This window comes from Tauraco erythrolophus, chromosome 2 (genome assembly GCF_009769465.1).
Source record: "Tauraco erythrolophus isolate bTauEry1 chromosome 2, bTauEry1.pri, whole genome shotgun sequence".
NCBI classification, from domain to species: Eukaryota; Metazoa; Chordata; class Aves; order Musophagiformes; family Musophagidae; genus Tauraco; species Tauraco erythrolophus.
In genome coordinates this window covers 98,395,002-98,416,059 of record NC_141466.1, presented here as the reverse complement: position 1 = coordinate 98,416,059, position 21,058 = coordinate 98,395,002, and the positions used below count along the sequence as shown (strand labels likewise).

The window sequence follows — 21,058 nt, the reverse complement described above, 5'->3', positions numbered from 1 at the left end:
TGGAGTAGGGAGCCGAGGGCTGTTTGCACAGGACTCTGGAGCGGAGGCTTTTTTCTTTGTAAAATCCTGTTCTCCTAGAGCTTGTCTCTCCCTCCTTCTGGTCAGGGCTACAGTGGGACATGGTTGCTGTTTGGGGTCATGAGGTTTTTTAACTTAGTTCTGGGAATTTTCTTTCCATGTTATTTTTCTACTGCCCTGGTCTTCACTCATTTTCCTGGCTAGACTGGCAGTAACTGGTCTCTGCTTGGAGCTCTGACTGGAGAGATCCCTAGAGATTATGGGTCCCCTGATCCTGCAGAGGCTGTTCTCTCTGGCTAAGGGCTGAGACAGATTGTTGTGTAATTTGGGAAAGACTTGTGTTTTCTGCAGCGTGTGTTATGCCTGTTCTAGGGATATATGTGCTAAAAGCTGTAGAGCTTCAAGGCCCTTTCTGACTCTGCTCAGTAGTTATCCCAGCCCCCTGCAAGGTAAATCATAGTAATCAGGCCTGTTTTAAACTAGCGTAGAGCAGTTGTGATTTGACTCCTCTCTGGGAGAGAGGAGAGCAGGGAGTTCTTTGTCCTCAGCCCCTGCAGGAAGGTCCTCCACAAAAGCTCCATATTCTACTTTTCAGTGCCCAGAGCTGCTCATCCTAACAGGACCAAAGGTTTTAAAAAATAGCAGTTGATATGAGCCGCCTAGGAGATGGGGAAAATCTCTCAATTTTATATCTTCTGAGATCTTTGTGTCTCCTACCTAGCACTATCTGGCTCTTCTTCTCTATGGCTTAAGAGGTGGCTCTTCCACCCTGCCATGGGAGCAGCCACTCTGGGCAGTGGGCATAAGGGGTAGGGTGCTGCTTGTTTCCCTCTTTACCACTTCTTTCCTCTCTGCAGCTCCTGCTCAGGCGCAAATCATCCATGCTGGGCAGGCGTGTGTGGTGAAGGAGGACAACATCAGTGAACGTGTTTACACAATTCGGGAGGGGGACACGCTGGTCCTGCAGTGTCTGGTCACAGGACATCCCCGACCACAGGTAAGCTTTTGATTTTGCCTGTCACCCATGCTCTCCATGGCACTTCTTTGTAGTCTCCATGTAGAGGAGAATTGTAGGCAGTGGTGTGCCCAGCTTTTTCCTATGTGTTGGAGTCAGATAGGGATGCACCATAGTGCAAGCGCTAGCTTGTTACGCTATGAAGCATCTAGTCTTGCTTTTATGGAAACCAGTCCACGAAACTCTGCAGGAGCCTACACAGACCTTCTACTGGTCTTCAGGGTGTGAATTGCCCCCGAAAACTGAAAGCCCAAACTGAATCCAATATACAAACCACTTTCAGATCTCTAACCCTCTTGCTACAAAGCAGGAATGGCCTGAATAGGCTAGACGAGGCTTCCTGCATGTGTTGGCTATAGGAGTGGGTCTTTCATGGTCCATCAGTCTCTCAGCTTCTCTGGATGTCCAGACAAGGGCAACCTGCTTGGGGGAATTTGAGAAGTCGTTTGTAGTGCATTTTACTGAGCCTCATGCAGAGCCCACTGGTCGTTGCTTTACGGCCACTGACCAGAGGATGATTTAGACTTGCAGTGCTGGATATATCCATGCTGTGACCAAAGTCACAGTTCAGTGGAGAGGTATGGAGCTGAGCTTGGCTAACTGCTGCAGTCCTTCCCGAGTCCCTAGTGATTTGCGTAGCTTCAAGCCCCATGCAGTCACCTCTCCACCATTCAGGTACTCAAGCAGGCTGGTTCAGTGCTAGTGTAGATGTGTCTATAGAGATGGTGGACCAGAGCGTGAGTCTGCCCGTGCTAGGACAGAGAGTGGTAGCAGTGGCAGTACTACAAGGCTGGATGTGCCAGAATACACTCAAGGGAGCCAAGTACGATACATGTGCCTTCTTGGCCCCTTCTCCAGTTCTGCCAAAGGTATTTGTGCTGAAAAGCCATACATCTGCATACACCAATCAGTGCCTCTGTGGACTTGCTTGTGAGAAACTACTTGACTAAGAGGCGATGACAAAGGAGGAGGAGACTCAGCCAGCAGGGTTTGAAATGGTTTATCCATCAAAGCGTATCCTGGAAACAATGAAAAGGAAATTACTGAGCCAGGCCAACAAAAATGACCAGCCTAGGCTTGTGACAGTGATGGGCAGATGATAGCTGTGTACATCAGAAACGAGGAAGATGGTAGGGCTGGAGCCCTGCCTAAGGATGTTGAATGTGCGGGAAGGCACTGGCAGGTTGTGGGAATTTGAGCCTGAGTGGCCAGAGAGATTGCCAGAGCAGAGCCCAATGCAGACAGCATGCTAGTGGGCAAATTGTGGCTTGTCATTGCCTGGACATGCACGGGGGACACTGGTGCGTGGAACCAAGCATGACCTGGGAGGCTGGAACCCACACACATAAAATGTGGCATGTGTCCTATCTCTGCCCTCCCTCCTCACGATTAGATTTTCTTCCCCAGCTAAGCTCTTATCCTAACCTTTGTTTAATCTTTTCTTTTCCCTTCTATCACCCAGTCATTAAAGCATGAAAATGTGGCCAAAATACTTAAATGAGGTTGAAATTGAAAAGATTAAAGAGCTGGCTGAAGTGTCCTTGCAAACAGGAAACTCTGAGAGTCTTGTGGCCCTCAGACAATTTTGTAATAAGCCTACAAAAGCTAAATAAATCCATGGTCATTAGCTCCGAAAATCTGCTCAGCCTAGTGCTGTGAGAGTAGGATGTAGACACCCCTGCTCTTTCTAAAGCATCAGCATCAATCAGGTGGTGGCAGTTAGTTTTAGGAAAAGTCTGGGGGAGAAGTAAAGGTGTCTGGTCCATCTCATCTGTGGCCGATGTTGAATGAAAGTCTGTCTCCTTTCTGTTGGCTGATCTTGCTGGATCTCAGTCCCAGAACTTGGATGGGCACCAGTGTAGGAGACCACCAGTCACCAGCCTTTAGAAGGGAGGTTGCAGATATAGGAAACCAATGGGCTGAGAATAGCCATCTCTCTCTTTCATTTTCTGGACTGCAGAAAAGAAGGGAAAAGCTTGTACTGTACCTCGTTCCAGACATTAACCATTCAGTCTTTAGGGGTGCTGTCCTCTTGCCACCATCCACCATGAAATATCATGCAGCTCCGTTGCTCTTGCAAGCCAGGATCTTAAGACATGTAACATAAGGACAAAAAATGCAAGATAGATAATTTGAAATCTGAAGGGACTTTTTCTTTTCCTTTTCTGTATCTTTAAAATCAAAGTGAAAACTTGTGTACTGCAAAAGGATGACTTATAAAAATAACATACACAGGGGTTCCCTGTGGGAAAGGGGCAAGAGCCAGGTAGCAACTGCATTGGCTCACTTTTACTTGGAAAAGCAAAAGACAGAAATAGCCTTGCTGTCCAGAGAAAGATGAAAGAGTGTTGACTGCAATAAAAGCTCCGTAGCTGTGAGCTGATGTCTGCTGTAGCTTCGTGTCCTACCAGCTACACAGGGTCCCAAGGCTTAATGCTGAAAGTCCTTTGCTGTGCAGATAGTGGTATAAGACTAACCAAGTTCCTGGGTTTATAGGACCAGAGCAGGAGTGGTAAATATGCAGCGTGTGTCTGCATGTACTGAGGGGTTATCCTGGACACTCGGACATGGGTATTGGTGATGGATGAAACTCAGCAGCTGGCCTACTGAGACATAGTGAGATCAGCAGTTGAACTTTGGTAAGATCTGGCGGTGCTGTAGGGCCTGTTTTTGAGAATGGCTAGGGAGGAGGAGAAAGAGAAGCAAAGAGAGTGCTGCTGTCCCCTGGAATTTCTAGTTTGTGTCACTGATTGCTTGCATTTCTCTTGTTCTTCTCGTGCAGGTGAGATGGACCAAAACTGCTGGCAGCGCGTCGGACAAATTCCAAGAGACGTCAGTGCTTAACGAGACCCTTCGGATTGAGAAGATCCAAAGGCTGCAGGGGGGCCGCTATTACTGTAAAGCAGAAAATGGGGTTGGGGTCCCTGCCATCAAGTCCATTCGAGTAGATGTGCAGTGTAAGTCGTTTAGCGGCAACCCAGGCCTTCCCACAGTTCTACTGCACGTCTCTGCCTTGCTGCGGGGCCGGCAGGGAGCTGCATTGCCCTAGGACCATGCGCACCTTATTCAGGAGCAAAGGGACTGGTGTGGTGTCCCCAGGGTCCGTTTCTCCTAGGAGATTAGATCCATCCACGAAAAAGATAGCTCTGCCTGTCCATGTGAGTTGTTCTTACCTAGGTGCTGTGATGTCTGTCACTGCCAGGGGTACCTAGCACTTGTCTGGGATATAGTGTTGTAGACGACTTCCACTTTTTTGTATTCATTTTGAAGCTGGCAATGCTTTTGAAGCAAACCAATGCTTCTTGAAATTGGTAGTGCCTTGGATGCTTGGGGCATTCCTGAAACCAGTGCCTGCTCCCAGCATTGCTACCTCTGCAGCATGGTGGAAACAGAGCGAAAGACTCTGGGATGCACCTGAGTAGGCTAAGTGGTGAATGTGAGTGAAGCTGTGAGGGCCTCTCAGTTTCAGCAGTGACTTAAGGTTTCTCTGACTGGTTGCCATGCCCACCCTTCTTGTGTCCTGGAGATGCTGTTAGCGGTTCTCCACCTTGGGCCCTGATTTTGAAGGTTTCTTATGCTGGCTTAGTGTTGTCTATTCTTGGGCTGCTGTGGGCAAAAGAGAGGGAAATTAAACTTATCCCAAAATCCCCATATGGGAGGAATCAAAGATTTAAGGTCTAGGCAAATTTTGAGAAGATTTACTGTCTTGGGGAAGATTACCATTCTGCTCATTGTCCTGAGCTATCTACTATTCCACTTTCATCCAACGTGAGTATCACTAAATCTCCCTCCTCACTCATATCTTCTGACAAGGCCTAGCCAGCAAGAGGTTGATGCTAAAAATATGTAAAGTATTATGAAAAACCTCCTTGAATCTGTCACCACCTGTTCCCACAGTCCTTCTTTGCTGAGATGCACTGTGGTTATCTGCCAGTGAAGCAACTTCCAGACTTCAAAACCCCCATACCTGCCTGGAGTCTGGGCACAGCTCTCCTGACAGCAACTGCTGCCCGACTAAGAGCTGCCTGCCCTGTGTCCAGCCCTGTGATGAGAGCTAGCGTGCTTGGGCAATCTGCTGCCTTCGGTTTACGTGTTGTGACCCTCACAAAGTACACCATGAACTTGCACATACTTGGCCTTGTGATCCGCAATTGTCTTACATGGCTCGAAGCAGCTCCCATCTCTCTCCCTTCCTTGCCTTACCCTGTATTGGAGGTAGTATAGTGTCAGCGCCATCATACAGGCTAGGAATATAGATTGCTTCATCAGCACCTGCTTTGGATAGGATGAGCGTTTCTTCATGGACGTCGTGTAGCTTTGGGGGGTCCTGACACCCACTTAGATCTGCTTGGCTTCTCTGCCCGTTTTCTCTCCCGCATGCGGTGGAGGAATATGATGGCCTTCCATTGCAAAGGGGACTTGCTTTTCTTAAGCCTCAGTATGACACCTTGCCAGGGCCTGTGTCTCTAGGAAGAGGACTGTGGCATGAGCCTTATGCACTAAGAGTGCTCCCTTTACTTCTGGGGTGCAGACTGGAGCTAGAGTGATGTAGTGTTCCGTGGTCCCTCATGCAGCTCTGACCTGTAGAACTATGGGGCTAATGGGGTGGCCAAGGGCTTTCTCATACTAACATCTACTCTGCAGATGGACTTGGTAATGCACCTCTGTTCTGCTCACTTGGTTTTTCGGGAGGAGAGTCTATTTTCTGCTAGTGTTTGCAGTATTTACAAGGGAACACATAGGAAAAGCCACAGATTTTGTTGAACGCTCACCCAGGCAACCTTCAGCTGAATGAACCAGAGTTTGAAAACAAACCTGTTCTTTCCCCACATCCCAGTTTGTAGTTGGAGGTGAGTAATCACCCTCATGTGAACCTTGGTGTCCTTGACAGCTGGTGCTAGTCCTCACTCAGATTTTTAGTAGTAGACAGCAAGGTTGTGCAGAGACCACCACTGGTGCCAAGAGGATATTAGACTGGAAACACTAACCTGTGTAGCAAGTTATTCCCTTGCCCCAAGTGAGGCTTTAAAGTATTGGTTAGATACTGGCAGAGAGGCAGCTGCTGTTTGGAGTATTTCCGTGTGGGATAGAGGGAAAGTAAAGAAAAAGAAAGAATGGATGTTTACAAGCTTACGCTGTGCCTGAAACATCCCATGTGATCATCTCCATGAGCAGCCTAGGGCCAAATTTATCATTTGTGTGGCTCACTGACATCAGTGGCGTTACTCATACATCAAGGACATACATATTGTCGTAGGTCTTATTTTAGCTTTTCTCAGGAGGGCTAGACTTAGAGCTGGCTGCTACAAAAGGAGGCTGAAAGATTGGAGGGAGGAAAGGTTCAGCAACCAAAAGGAAGATGATGTTTTCTGTCTGGGGCGTAGCTGGGAGCCAGGAGACCTGAATGGTGAGTATCTTCTTTGCTCAGTAAGGGAATTGTTTTGCCATGCATCCTACTGAGAAATGGAGCCTTGGAAGGATGGTAGCTACAGAGTTACTCATGTAAAATGTGAAAAAAATAAAGGAGGGTTATGGCAAAGGAGAGGGAAAGAGGAGAGGCTGTGCCCAGGGTCCTGGTCCAAGAGAATTTGGTGTAAAGTTCAGTCACTCTATGGCCACATGGAGACAGCACTGTATGGAGATGAGCCTTTTTTTCTCCACCTGTGTATGTTTTTCTTCAGCATTGGGGTTTTATTTTTGTTTGTTTTGATTTTGTTGTTGGTTTGTGGTGGGGTGTTTTTTGTGCCTGGTTGTTGTTCCGCTAACGGCTCTACTCATATCTCTGAGCTATGGTGTGGTCAAGCCGTCAAATCTCGGGTCCCATTACAATTGCTGTCTACCAAGCATACAGCTCATTAAAATATGCAAATCCACAAGTTGATGCTTGTGATTCAGCAGAAAACATGCATTATCTGGATGACATGTTAGCAGAAACTCATCCCTGCTTCCTCCTTCCTTTCTGGGAGTCAACTTTCCAAACTTACAAATCTCTAAGATAAAATATTGTGAAAGTTAGGTGGCATAAGAGAGCAGGAGGTTGATGAGCACACATCCTCTTCCTCTCTGCTAACATGTGCAGAATACAATGCTGGGAGCACAAGGGGATACTGGGTGCATGTGCCCCAGCCTCCTCACAGTTGAAGATGGGGGTCATAAGGCTCCTGAAAGCATATAATTGCTTCAAATGAGCTCAACAAATGCCTTTTAAGATATGCTTAAGGGCATAGGGACAGTTTTACGTTTTAGGGAGCCAGTTGGTCCTGTCTTGTCAAATGGGATTTTTACATTAAACCCCAATCAGTCTCAAAGTAGTTCTGGGAAGAGAAAGATCCACCCCCTCTGAGGTTTTCCCTGTGCTTCCTTGATGTTCAAACATTGAAGTCTGGTGCAAAAGCCCCAGAAAATTATGCTTTCTTAGCAGGAGGGCAGCCCTTGGGCAGCAATGTGCTCTGGGTGGATGGAGAAAGCATGCTCCTTGCAAGGCTATTGCTTGTGTCCTTGGAAGTGAAATGACTGATAACTGTGGGTCCGATTATGACAGCTGCATGTCTGGTGCAGGTATGGTGAGGGAATCGGAAAGACCATTTTCTGTAAAGGGAGAAAACAGAAAAGAATCTGATCAGTTTAGGGTTGTGTGATGAGGACGCAGTGAGTAGAAGTTGTTGAAGAGGGAGAGTCAGTACAGACCTGGAAAAGAAGAAAATACACAGAGGATATTTGAAGAGGAAGAGAGAGAAATTGTACATTCCTTTCACAGTGTTTTGTGTCTCATGTTCTTATGCCACACTATGAGACTTGCACTCGTCTAGGAGATGACTGTCTCAGCTCCTTGATCTTTTCCCGATTTCTGTTCTCACCCCTTGACTTGAAGGTTTGTCATGTCCTTTATGTGGGCATCTCACAGCTGTGGACTTAGCCCCATGATTTCAGGAGGGATTTGGGAAGTGGAAAGTGGAGGCAGAAGAAATGGTGATGGAGCAGTTTCTTGGGATCATTGTGACCTCTCACTGAAGTAGAGAGCAGTGTTTTGGCTTGTGGGATGTCACTGGAGAAGGTGAAGCAGCCCACTGGTCTGAGAAGCATGTGGCAGGCAGGTGGTTTGCTGGAGGACGACCTGCAAACCGGAGGGTGCTTCCTGTTCTCTGAAGGTTGTGTGGTGAGCAGGAGAATTTTGGCTTCTCCTGTCTGTTCCCTTTAGATATTGCTTGTGTTACCTGCCCTCAGATCAGCTCTTAATTCAGCAGTTGTCATCAGCCAAATGTGTGGGAGCTTCCGCTTTCCTCTGGTGCCTGGAGCATCTTCTGCTCTGCAGGCAATATGTGCAGACCAAGCTTCACTAACAACTGCTGCGGCCCTCCTTACCTTCCTTCTAGATCTAGATGAACCTGTTCTCACCGTTCACCAGACCATCAGCGATGTACGTGGCAGCTTCTACCAGGAGAAGACGGTCTTCCTCCGCTGCACTGTCAACTCCAACCCACCAGCTCGCTTCATCTGGAAACGGGGAGCTGAGACGCTTTCCCACAGTCAGGACAATGGTGTGGACATCTATGAACCCCTCTACACACAGGTGAAAAACCCCAAACCTCTACCAGCTTGGGTTGAGAGCATCTTGCTGATGCAGGGCACTCTGTCGTGGATTTCCCTGTGTGGATTATGGTGCTGGGGAGAGGGTGGTGGCCACTTCAAGGAGCACTGACTCCCAAAGGGCTGGGAGGGCCTACTTCTGTATGCAGGTTCCCAGAGGACAAGAGGAGCAGAGCAGCAGGAGGAGGCATGACAGTCTAGAAGGCCCTTCCCCTTTTTGGCACTGTCCCTGAGAGCAGGTCACAGCTCCCCTAATGAGGTTCTATGGCTGTTGGATGGCTGAGACTAAAATCTGAGCAAACAACCCCAAGATTGAGTCTCCTATATTTCCCATTACTAGTGTTTTTTTTTTCTTAATTGAGTGCCCAAGCGCCGTAAATCTGGGGAACTGCTTCCTGTATAGCAGCGTGAGTGAATGGTAGGAATTGCTGTGGGATCCATGAGGCAGATGATGAAGAGCTTTTCCTACTGGCCATAAGTAACAGAGGCACTTTCTGACTGTTGTCCTGTGACAGAGTCTCCATGTCCTTTTCTGCTTCTCCTGCTTGCCTACGCTGGCCTTGCCCCTCTGAACGCCACTTTCTTCACCGTAATTAGCCCGCCAGCGCAGTGGGAGACGGAAGGGGAATTTTTCTTTCTCCGAGGGATTCTGGGCATGTTATCCTAAGCTGAGCTCTGGCTCTGAATGTCCTTCAGATGCCAACAGCCCCAGTGCTTCCAGTGAGGCTGTTCAGCAGCACGAGGCAGTGATGGGTGGGAAGGGGGGGCCGAAAGGGCTGGTCCCCAAGGCACCCGTTTCATCCCATGCACCTCCTTGCGCTCCCAGAGTGCGTTCTGGCCGAGCTTGATTTCTGAGCGACGCTCCAGGCAACCTTTCAGTTAATGTAGTCATGTTCATATTTTATTGAAAGACGCCGTCTCTGCGGGTCATGGAAATGGGCGGCCGAATGGAAACGTTCAGGGGAATGAGGAGAGAGAAGAGAGCTGCAGGTTAGCAGCAGATTTGCAGAAACGCTGTAGGTCAGCGCTGCTGCTTGGCCCTGAAGAGAGCTTTGTCTAGGTCAGGGCTGTGTGGCATCCAACTGGGATGTCTCTGGTCTTGGAGGAAGCCACTGCCGGCTCTTTGAGCTTTCACTAAACTCGCGTAATTAACAGGAGACTTTGCTTAATGAGAGGATGTCTTAGGACTTGAGATATTTTCTTCAGTTAAATAAGGCATCTGGCAGAAATTCACCGTGTTGCAGCATTAATGTGTAAATGACCCAGTGTCCTGCAGCTCTTGTCAGGCAATGTTCCCACCTTGATGGATCGTTCCCAGATCTGAGAGATCTGAGAGGGTATTAGGACTGCTGTGCTCACACGGGCATGCCCTGACCCTCCTCTCCGTAGCACCAGCATAAACCTGCAAGTTTGGGTTGATAAGAGTTGAAGTTAACAAAAACACACCTCCACAACACTATTAGGAGGGGGAAATCTTGCAGGAGCTCAAATGCACTACATTTAACAAAGCTCCCTTCACAGGGGTTTGTAATGTTGTCCTAGAGATGAACTGGTATCAGTGTCAGGTTTGGGTAGGCTTTTGCATTAAAAAGGAGGTGAAGACTTTATGTTTAATCTTTTTAAAACTTATTTACACTGAAGGTTTATACACATTTACCCAACATTTACTAATCAATAAACAGGATACATATGACCCTGTAAGTAAGTAGTTGATATGCACATTGTAAATGCCATCATTTGTGCGGCATAGCAACACATCTCAGGGGACAGGACTTTCATAGGATTATTGGTCTCCTAGGTATTTATCTTTCTGATTTGCTCAGTTCAGATCCTTGTTTTCTGCATATTAGCATGCCTGAGCTCATCGTCCAGTCCCTTGAGGTTGTCCTCAAGAGGATTTGTCATGCTGACACCTTCTCACATTTGCAGGCAATTATGGAATGGTTTCTCCAAAAGAGATTTAGGCAAACACAAGGAGAACAACAGTGACAAGCTGTTGTGGGAAGACATATGAGTTGCAGGGTGTGCAAACCACAGGATGCATCTCGGAGCTTTTCATGTTCCATAAATAAAAATCTACGGAATGCATCTATCGTTAATTTAACAACTCAAGTCTGTTTCTATAGCAAGACAGTAACTAATGGAGTGCAGGGGAGTGATTTTCTTTGTTACTGTAGTATGAGAAAAAAGCTATCAAAGTCTGTGCAGCCACCTGTATTTACACCAGCATAAATGAGATTAGAATCTGGAGAAGAGAGATCAGAAAGTTTTGGAGGGTTCTTTCAGTATTTCTCTGAATTATGTTTTTTTTTTCCCTGTACTCTAAATTTTTACAGCGTTAACTGTTAAACTTGTCATATTTAGGCCAGGCATTAATGCCTGAATCTGCTCTGATTTACTTAGGTTTTGCAATATTGAGACCCCAGCGACATCCCTTGGGTTCCTACCGACATCTTGGTGTAAGATCTCAGTGTCTTTTCTGGGACATTTAAAGTTTTTCAAGTTCTGTAAGATGATTCTGAAGGCAGTTGATGAGAAATAATGCCTAGACCTGTGTGACACTGCTTTCAGGTTAAATGTCAGTCTATTGTTGGGTGGTTTGAGAAATCCTGGAGGTGGAGTTACCACTTCAAACATTTTCTGTCTCTCTTATTTGTAGCTTAGAGTGGCTTGGAGTCTGCACAGTTCCCTGAGGTTTTGATGGGAGCTGCTGGTAATCCGTAAACTTTGAGCCAGGTTATGGGCTCAAAGCAATGATGAGCTGTGCTTTGGTACACCTATGGTTTGTTTTTTTTTCTGCTCTTTTTTTCTCAACTCCCAGGGTGAAACCAAGGTCCTGAAGCTGAAGAACCTGCGGCCTCAGGATTACGCCAGCTACACGTGCCAGGTGTCCGTCCGCAACGTCTGCAGCATCCCTGACAAATCCATCACCTTCCAGCTCACAAATACCACAGGTGAGAGGGGGCACAGAGGGTCTCCACAGCCCTCCAACCCCTGGCCTGCTCAGCAGCCATGACGCCTCCAAAAGGGTAGCACAGCACCCTGCCCAGGGCCTGCAGCACCTCACGTTCACATCCATGGCTGCCAGGATTACACATCCTTTGTGCAGAAGTTGTGTAGCCAGGGATGCTCTAATTTCTTGTAACTCTGTGTATAGCCAGTGCCTTGGTCAGGCGTGCCGTGAAATCATTAAAACAGACTATGTGTAGGTGTTAAGGCACTATGTAGTTTTTAATCCAGACGCTGTTTTATTTATTTATAATTCTAAGTGACTTTAAAAATAGATTCGATACATGGTCTAGAGCGGGGCAGATGCTGCAGGAGTTCTTACAAATAATTCATTCGTGTGTGTCTCTGGCCTGGTTTGCCAGGCTGCACTCTCAGCACCTCCCAGCTAACAGGCTCCGCTGGTGCCGATGTTTGTGGAAAGCAAATATCTCCAGTGCCTTCCCAATAGATAAATTTTACACTGATGTTCATACTGGCAGTGCTTGAGCATGCCTCTGGTTGCGAACAGAATCAGTTTGGTGCCTCTTGCTTGACCTGCGATGACTGACTGATAACTGAGTTATCATATACCAAATACTTGCAAGGACCTGGTTGCAACCTGTCCGTTAAAGAAAAAAAAAATTGAAACAAAACCAGATCTACAAAAAAAACCCACCCACAAAGCTCTCACATGTGTCGAATAGTTTCAAATAATAAGTAAATGTCAAGAAATTGCTTCCGGCCCTGAGGTATTCCGTGATCAGAAAGGCATTGTAGTTGTTTGAATTATTCACCTCTCTAATGTAACACAAAGCAGTTTGCATCCCTTGTGTCATCTTTGTGCAGTGGAAACAGAATTCTTTTGATGTTGCCAACTGTTGATGGGATATTGTTGATACTGTATAAATTATGTTTATTGATCTGACTTGAGCCCAAGGTGTGCTGAACAATAGTTGCATCATTTTATGTAGAAAGATGAAAAGTAATGAGCTTAAGAAAGTGAACTATAGCTAATGTCAGAAAAAAATACTCTCTACGTAATAAGATCACTGAACATGTCTCAAGCAACTCACACCACTGCCTGAATTTATCTCAGGATGAGACTGTAGCTATCGCTGGAATATTCCCTTTAAAAACTCGTCTTGTGCTCAAGATGAAGAAAAGGATCTCATACAGCTTTTCTTCCCTGTTGCGTCTTTACCTTTGAAGAGTTAGAAAATCAAATTTCTCTTCATGTCCGCTCCCCTCTGACAGCCCAAGCACAGGGAAACTATCCTTCATTTCAGTCCAGCCCCTTAACTGAGTGAACGGGGAAAATGTATTTTCAGGTTGTAGCCAAATCAGAAGCCAGTAGTACGGCTGAATTCACACCGACTTCTTCGGTACTTACCTAAGCTCTGAACCTGGATCACGTAGCACATATATCTACTTCTTTCTTCCTGTTGTTTGGTTATAGATGTGTATCGATATGTAGCTACAGTGGAGACTGACACTACAAGCACAAAGGGGCGGTGGAAAATGTGTTCCTACCAAATCGTATTAAAAGCTGGCGTTGAAAATGAAGCTGGCATTGCGGTGCGAGCAGGGGTTGTGTTAAATAACACGAGTACATTTAACATGAAATATTATCTGGCTTAGTTGCCCTGTAGGCAGTATTGTGCATAGATGAGAAAATATTTAAAGAAAAATCTTTAATTCTCTCCTTTTTTGCATAGGTCTTTTCTTTCCCTCTTGCATTTGTGCTTTAGCAGCCTCTGTAGCCTTGGCTGTGCCCAGAATCCTGAGCAGCTTTGCTAAGGATGCCTTCACCTTTGCAACTGAGGAAGGCTCAAAGGGCACCGAGGTGCATGGAAACTGATCTCTTAAATATTTATAGACCCAGGTACTATAGACCTAGAGAGGAATTGGTGGGTCAGGTCATGTCAGGCCAAGGGAATCTTCTCTTCCCAGTTCGTTTGGTGTTCCTTGGCTGGCTCACTTTGTCTCCTCTGGCAGTGGCCTTTGGGCAGGTATCCAGCAAGGACACGTGCTTTTGCCCAGTGCTGCGTCAACAGCTTGGCCCTTGCAGCAAGGGAGGGGTTCTTGGTCTACAGCCTTAATGAGAAGGAGGTTTCCCCTGCTCCTCCTGTGTCCTGCTGCTCTTGTGTGGCTCTAGAGCCACAGGACCAGTGTGGCACTGGGCTGCCGTCACCTGCCCCAGCAGGGTCAGGCTGATGTTTTCCCCTTCCTCGATTTCTGCAAAATTAAGCAGCCCAGCTGGTTAATTCTCCTGCAGTTTTACTGCAGCAAATTGGACTTCAAAGGGAATTGAAAGCGACTCTTTGTTTTTAATGGTCCCCTTGCTGCTCGGCAGACTCCGCCAGCAGGTTTTCTGAGCCAAGAACAAAAGGAATTGCCACAGGTTACAAATAAATGAGATTCATCTCCTGCATAACAATGTCTGCAGACTGTTAACCTCTGTCTGCTGACAGGAGTGGGAGTGGGAGCCCGTGCAGGCTGCCACAGCCAGGGCTCCATTCTGGGACACGTCACAGGAGCTTGCTGCCTGGAGCTGTGTGGGTGGCAGCTTTTGGGTTTCCCTGCCTCCTTCTTGCACACACACACGACCTGCCTTGAGGTACTGCTTGCACCAGCATGTCACTTTTTTTCCGCGTTGCCTTGCCGAGAACTGGGCAAGATGAGTGTTGATCAGATATGTGCATGTCAAACGCTGCAAGAGCCCTGAGTCTTAACCAGAGCCTGCAGGACCTCTGGTTTGTGCTCCCCAACTCTGACGTCTTCTCTCTGGATATAGGCTGGCTTCAGCCTTTCTCTGGCTCTGATGGGGATGGATGGAGACTCTCAGCCAAGATGCTGCCTCTGTGAGATGGTCTGTGCCCTGTGAAGCTGAGACCAGTTCAAAGTTAGAGGGCAGGAACAGTATTTAGTGTCAGCTGTGCTCAGGTGTCAGCCTGTTAGTGACAAGAACATGTCCTGCCCGACCACAGTGAGTTGAGCTATTGCGTTCCTGGGCTTCATAGGTCTCGTGAAACCACCGGGAGCTTGGAGAGGATGCACAAATCCTTCCTTTGCGGATTAGTGCACGTTAATCCTTGCACACAGTTTCCAAGGCTTCAGCAAAAAGACCTGAGTGCAGATTGTGACCTCCCAAAATTCAAGGACCCCAACCACTGGCCTTAAAATGGCCCGTGCAGGTGACATAGTCGCCGCCTTCTTTCTTAGGTTCAGCTGGCCACATCTGGCATGAATAGTAGGTACTGTGGCCAGAGAGAGGACATTTGATTCAGTGCACCAAAGCAATATCCCAGCATGGCAGTAGTTGGGCTGCTAAATTATGGTGCTGGTGTGGAGAGAGCAGTCCTCCTCGCCTTGTTTGTATGGGCTGTAATTCAGAGATCCCAACACAAATCCAGCATAGCTCATTAGCGCGGGGTCCAGGGAGAGAACAGGCAGAAATAATGATGCTGTTAAATCAGGCTTCATGAATATGGAACAATGTCTTATTTTGCATTATTATGGCTGTTACTTAAAACATACTCCCCGCCTTTGTGCTGGGGATTGCTACTTTCTCAGCTCTGTCTGGATGGAGCCAGAGATGGTGCTGACAAGGGCTTTAAAAGGCTTTTCATGGGATGAAATACGGAATACAAAGGGAAGTTTTTTGGATCAGTTCCTGGAGCGGGATGTAGTGAGAAGGGTGCAGAAATAAAATAAACTAAAACCAGGTACTAGACTATTCAAAGGAGAGATTGTCTAGACATTTTGAATCAGTCCCAGTTGTTCAGTTGTGCATGGAAGATAATCCCTGTGACTTGGTCTACAGCCTCCAGGTCTACCGAAAATTGTCTTTTGACACCTGTGGAGGTGGAGGAGGTCAAGAGTGGGTGCAGAGCTGCTGTTTGTGGTCTGTTATGGTGCCGACAAGTCCTGGTCCTCTGTGCCAGGCTCCAGGCTACAAGGTCCAGCTGCCTGGCAAAGGCTTTGCCTCTCAAAGACATCTAGTTGGGTGTTAGAGATGGAGAGGCATATCATGGGATAGCCTTATTTTAGTGGTAGACCTTCCTCAGAGGTCTTCCTCATCGTCCTTGGTATGGCACCTCTGCACGGAAGGAGTAGTTTGATCCCAACTGACGCCAAACCCAAATGACTGTTGGGTTCAAGCAGGCTCCTCTAAGCCTATCCTTTGACCTATCCGTCAGGGTGGAGCTCTGACAGTCAGGCAGGAGGAGCAGACTGCAACTGGTTCTCTGGCTACCCTTCCCTTGGGTGGGTGAGAACCATCCAGCAAACACTGACACCCCCGTGAGCTTCCCATTATTCTTGGGATCGGGTCCTGAGATGCTAAGCTCAATCCATGACTGCAACATCCCATGCCTTGTGGCAATGAATGTCTTGTTCTCCTGCCTTTCTCTTTTTATTTTTTTTTCTTTCTCAGGGCTCAGTCTAGTATGCTGTTTCTGTCCAAGGCATAAGCAGACTGTGATTCATACAACAGTATTGCAGAAAGGGGGGACGTAGGTGCTCTAGTAGGAGCTACTGGTCAAGCCCTTTCTCCAGTGATGCTTCTTCAGGGCCTGTCTAGAGTCAGGGTAGTTACCTACAGGGAGAACAGAAGGCACTGTGGTGTCTGCAGAGGAATGGGCTGGGTTCAGTGCAGGTAAGTAATGTGGAGCCACAGTGGCTTTTCATTTCCCTTCTGCGTTGCGGCAGTTGTTTGCATCAGGAATCAAGAAGACTCTAGCCTTGCGTTTTCCACTGCCCAATTTTGTCTGGTTGCCATTCCACCCTGTGCAAAGAAGGTTGTTGAGGCTTTTCTTTTTACCTGAGTCCTAAGTGCTAGAGAACCTGCACTGAACACTGCTAAAATATCATACCTAGCTTGTGCCCCAATCCTAAGCGCTAGCAGCAAAGTGTTGTAGGTACGAACTCCATTCTGGGGCAGCGTGAAGTTCGGCCTGCAGTGTTTCTTAACCATAACAGAGCAGGGTGCTCTAACTCAAAGACATGGAAACGATAATTCTTTAGGTTCACAAATACCTTGTATTTATAATGAATTCATGAATCTCTCCAGCTCTCCTTACTCAAACCAGCCATCTCCAAGAACAAATCCTAGAAAGTATGGACCTGTGCACAGGCAAGTGGGTGGGTCTTTTGCAAGCTCAGAAGTGTTCCTTTTTGTACTTTTCCAGCCCCACCTGCTCTGAAGCTGTCTGTCAATGAGACACTGGTGGTCAACCCTGGTGACAACATCACTATGCAGTGCTCTCTGACGGGCGGTGACCCGCAGCCAGAGGTGGTTTGGTCTCACTCTCCTGGCCCAATGCCTCCCAACAGCCTTGTGCGAGGAGGCAACCTCACCATCTGGAGGATCCATGTGGAGGACTCAGGGTACTACAATTGCACAGCTATCAACAATGTGGGGAACCCAGCAAAGAAGACGGTGAACCTGCTGGTGCGGTGTAAGTTGCTTTTTTTTTTGTCAGAGCATAGGTATTCAGGGTGGAGGAGCTAGATGTGGATTTCTCCTGGCTGCTCTTGTACAGCTGAGGGCGAATGTGATACTTAGCACCGATTAGTATTCTGGAGAAGTGCCTGTGCAAGCTTCTCTGTTCCCAGATCAACAGCTGTGCTAGCACTGCATGCAGCCTCATCCCGGGCTGTAGCACTATCCTGGACTGGAGAATGATCCCAGACTGCCAGATGTGAGGCCCTGGGGGTATTTTGCAGGAACGTAACTGGGAGAGGTCTTTGGACAGAGTTTGCATGGAGATATGGCCTACCTGAAGAGCAAAGAGTTGTTGTCCTGTCCCATGCAAGACACTTTGCTGTCCTTAACTGTTTTTACACTTGTGTTCATCCCAGCCATGAAGAATGCCACATTCCAAATCACCCCTGATGTGATCAAAGAGAGCGAGACCATCCAGTTAGGACAGGACTTGAAGCTCTCATGCCATGTAGATGCTGTCCCCCAGGAGAAGGTTGTCTATTCCTGGTACAAGAATGGGAAACCAGCCAGGTTCTCAGACCGGTTGCTCATCACACGGAATGACCCCGAGCTCCCACCTGTGACCTGCAGCTTGGAGATTATTGACCTGAGATTCAGTGACTATGGCACCTACCTGTGCGTGGCTACCTTCCAGGGAGCACCCATTCCTGACCTCAGTGTGGAGGTGAACGTCTCCTCAGAAACAGGTGAGCCTCTCTGTGGCAGCTGGGGACCTCAGAGAAGTGGGTGGCATCACTAGCTGCCCCCTATCCTTATGCCTCTGGCTTTTTTGAAGGCTCTCACGTGAGTGTCTTGAATCCAGTGAGGAAAAGTGTCACATCCTCAGGCAAGCGTTTGACTGGGACTGGACATGTGTTACAGCTCCTCTGCCACATGTGTTATGCACCAAGCAGATCTTCCTTTATCTCTTCTCTCTATGAAAAGTCCAAAGTGCAGTCCAGTCAGAGCTACATAGACAGGTTTAGAGTGTGATTGTTCAAAGAAGCCTCCAAATTGTGAAGGAAGAAAGAGGGGGTGGTATTTCACCAAATTTCAAATGTTCCTTTGCTTAGAAGGGAGTGAAAAAGAAAAAAAGCTTCTCTTTCCTCTCTTTGGCATTGCTTATGAGGAATGTCCCTTTTTTCAGAGCTGTGGCCAGGAGATTGGTATCATCTGTCATAGCAAATTCTGTGAAGAGCTTTAATGTTTGCTGGGTTGCAATTGTAATCTGTCTTGGACACTCTCTATACGAGTCCAAGTGTTGTAAGTGCCTCCCCTCTTTAAAATCAGGGTCAAAGCCTTCACTCCATAGCTTGGTGAGGACAAGACTAATCCGTAGGTGTGTTTGTCAGTCACGTTGGGGACTGAAATAGAGGGTCTCAGGGCTGTCTTCTCACTTCTGGGGAAGCGGTGAGTCCAGCTCTGCTCTCTATTGCATCCATGTCATCTTGCTGCCTGTTCAGGACCTTGATGGTACACCACGATGCAGCATTGGGCTAGTAGTCTGATGAGGACCCCTGAGGGGAGCTAGCTGCCCACAGATTTTGTTCTGAACCTTGACAGAAAGTCTCTTCTGAATCCCTGGTTGTGCTGGATCCATTGGCCACGATGGTCCCAGTCTTGATTCTGGACACTGCTTACCTCAGCCTCCCAGCAGAAAGTGCTGCGACTGCTTTTAAACTACATTAGGAAGCCCTTGTCTCCCAGTAGAAATGCTAGGGCCAGGCTGCTCCCAATGGGACTGCACCCAGTGCTCATTAGCAGCCTGGAGATTGAGCCCTGACCATGCCATGGACCCACTAAATGCTAGAGAGTGATGCTTCCCTTCTGCTGGCAGCACTCTCTCTGCCAGCAGACACCAACCCTGTGGTACCAGCAGGCAACAAAGCTAGAGGAACCCCCTAATCCTGACTCAAAGCCGGCTCTCCCAACCTTGTGTGGCTGCTGCTGCCAGGAGCAATCTTTTTTGCCCAAGATCACTAGATGGCAGAGTGCAGTTGTGTTTAAGACTGCAAGGGTAGGAGACTGGGAAGAGCTGGGAGACTCTTGATGATCCCACCAGAAGGCTGGGCAGTGTTTGTTGGCACAGGTGTTGGTCCAGGCACCAGCCTGTTGCTACCTTAAAGGAGATGTCTGCGGTGGCAGGTCGCCCCATGCACTGGCCCGACCGGTGAAGGGTGAGCCCTGTATGTTCACGTGGATGCTGCTGATGGGGAAGGGCAGGAGGGCTGCCTGGGGCATTTTGAAACCTATCTCTGGCATCCTGGGCCATCAGGACTGCTTTGTGACCCAGGGAGTGATAAATGGCCATCTCTGCCAGAGTGGCTCTCCATGCAGCAGCCAAGGCTGTCCAGCGTGCAGCATCCCCACGAACAGTGATGAGCCACCTCCGACATATGGTTCCCACATAAAAACCCTGTGGGATTTCCCCAGAGCACAGGATCAGAGCAGGAGGGCAGCAGTGCTGGCTCCATGTTTCCCCACCGCGCAAAGCCTGAGCTCACCAAAGCGACTGCCTCCACCAAGAGGCTCCGAGGAGATAGCTTTAATTAAAAAAAAAAAAAAAAAAAAAAAAATCTTCAAATGCAATTTACAGCTTTTCCCCATGGAGAAAATTGCCTCTTGCCAGGTGAGCGGCTGTTGGCAGAGTCGGGCACCAAGAGTACTGTCGTCCCTTCGCGCTGTGCGGGGCAGGGTGTGACAAGATTCCCCAGCTCACAGGAGACCTGCAAATTGAAAACGTGGCCTCCCTGTTGCATAGGGAGGTCACTGCAGAGGGAGATCAGGCTGGAGCCATCCTAAATTTGCTCATAAAGCTGCTGTGGGTTGTAACGTGTGCAGTTACTGTAGCACGCTCACCTTTGCTGGAGTTGGACTGAGCTAACGTTGGTCGGACCAGCTTGTTACAGCCTCTGTAGTTCTAAATTTTGATTTAAATGGAAACAAAGTACGTGGCCCTTGCAGTTATGGAAGTGTCAATCCAAGTGTTGTCACTGTCAGCAGTAAGGGCTGAAAAAGGAGCTTTCAGAAAATGGTTATGGTCATATTTCCCTCAGTTGAACTGTTAACTCTGAAGCCTAATAGAAATAAAGTGTCAATATTACATGGGTTTTAGCATAAACATCTGCTTCCTGGGTTCTTGGTAGAGTTGGGAATGTGAAAAACAAACTTCTTCCCGCTGATACCTCTGTACCCTTTAGCTGTAATCATTAGATTTCTTTTGAGCTTTGTTTACTGACAAAGTTTAGTTTGTCAGTTGGTAGATGGATATTTCTTGAGTGTTACTGTGCCTCCAGCTCTAGCCCTGGCTCAGCAGCAGTTCTTCCCGGCCTGGAAGGGATGCCAGAAGTGATCTTTGCTGGGACCCATCTCTCAAGTGAGTCAGAGATAACCAGTGTGCTATGAATCTCAATGTAAAGTAAGAAAAGATACTTAACAGAGCTGGCTCCTTGCTGTGGTTTAGGAGCAAACAGGGATCCTGGATGTCTGATAAAGCTGGAGATGTGATCTACAAGCACTAATCCTGTAAGTCTTGGTTTTGGTCTGACCTGGATAAGGGGACTAGGTACCTTGATAAATACAACTTTTATTTCTTAGCCAAAAGACTGTAGTTCTGCTTGGGAAATTCACTGACCAGAAATTGAGAAATGGATCAAAGAGGCTTTTGGTTTTGGGTTCCTCAGTGCTACTAGCTCTGCTGCTGGACAGCGTTTTGCAACCAGAGGGATGGAAGCTGGGGGAATGTCCCCGTACAGCTGGCATTTGCCAGCTATTGGAGAAGCTGGGATCTTCCTTGGTACCCTGCAGCTCCAGTCCCTGAAGGATGACTTACGTGACTTACAGTGTGTTCCTATAGGGATTGCACTGTGTCAAGTGGAAACCTTTGGAGTTCAGGGCTGTTGGTATGACTCGAACACAAGCACCTCAAGAATGTTCCTTGCTCACTGGAAACTCGGTATAAAACT

At 47.7% G+C, this 21,058-nt stretch overlaps 1 protein-coding gene across 1 annotated transcript in view; it reads left to right on the top strand.

Annotated features, from left to right (window-relative positions):
* Positions 1 to 21,058, top strand: part of MDGA1 (MAM domain containing glycosylphosphatidylinositol anchor 1) — a 147,355-nt gene that overhangs the window by 47,552 nt on the left and 78,745 nt on the right. Inside the window, exons 2-7 of the mRNA XM_086628441.1 lie at positions 876 to 1,015; positions 3,816 to 3,990; positions 8,407 to 8,603; positions 11,442 to 11,574; positions 16,798 to 17,067; positions 17,471 to 17,800. Coding sequence (XP_086484567.1) covers positions 876 to 1,015; positions 3,816 to 3,990; positions 8,407 to 8,603; positions 11,442 to 11,574; positions 16,798 to 17,067; positions 17,471 to 17,800 — 1,245 coding nt within the window. The remainder of the gene's footprint in view (positions 1 to 875; positions 1,016 to 3,815; positions 3,991 to 8,406; positions 8,604 to 11,441; positions 11,575 to 16,797; positions 17,068 to 17,470; positions 17,801 to 21,058) is intronic.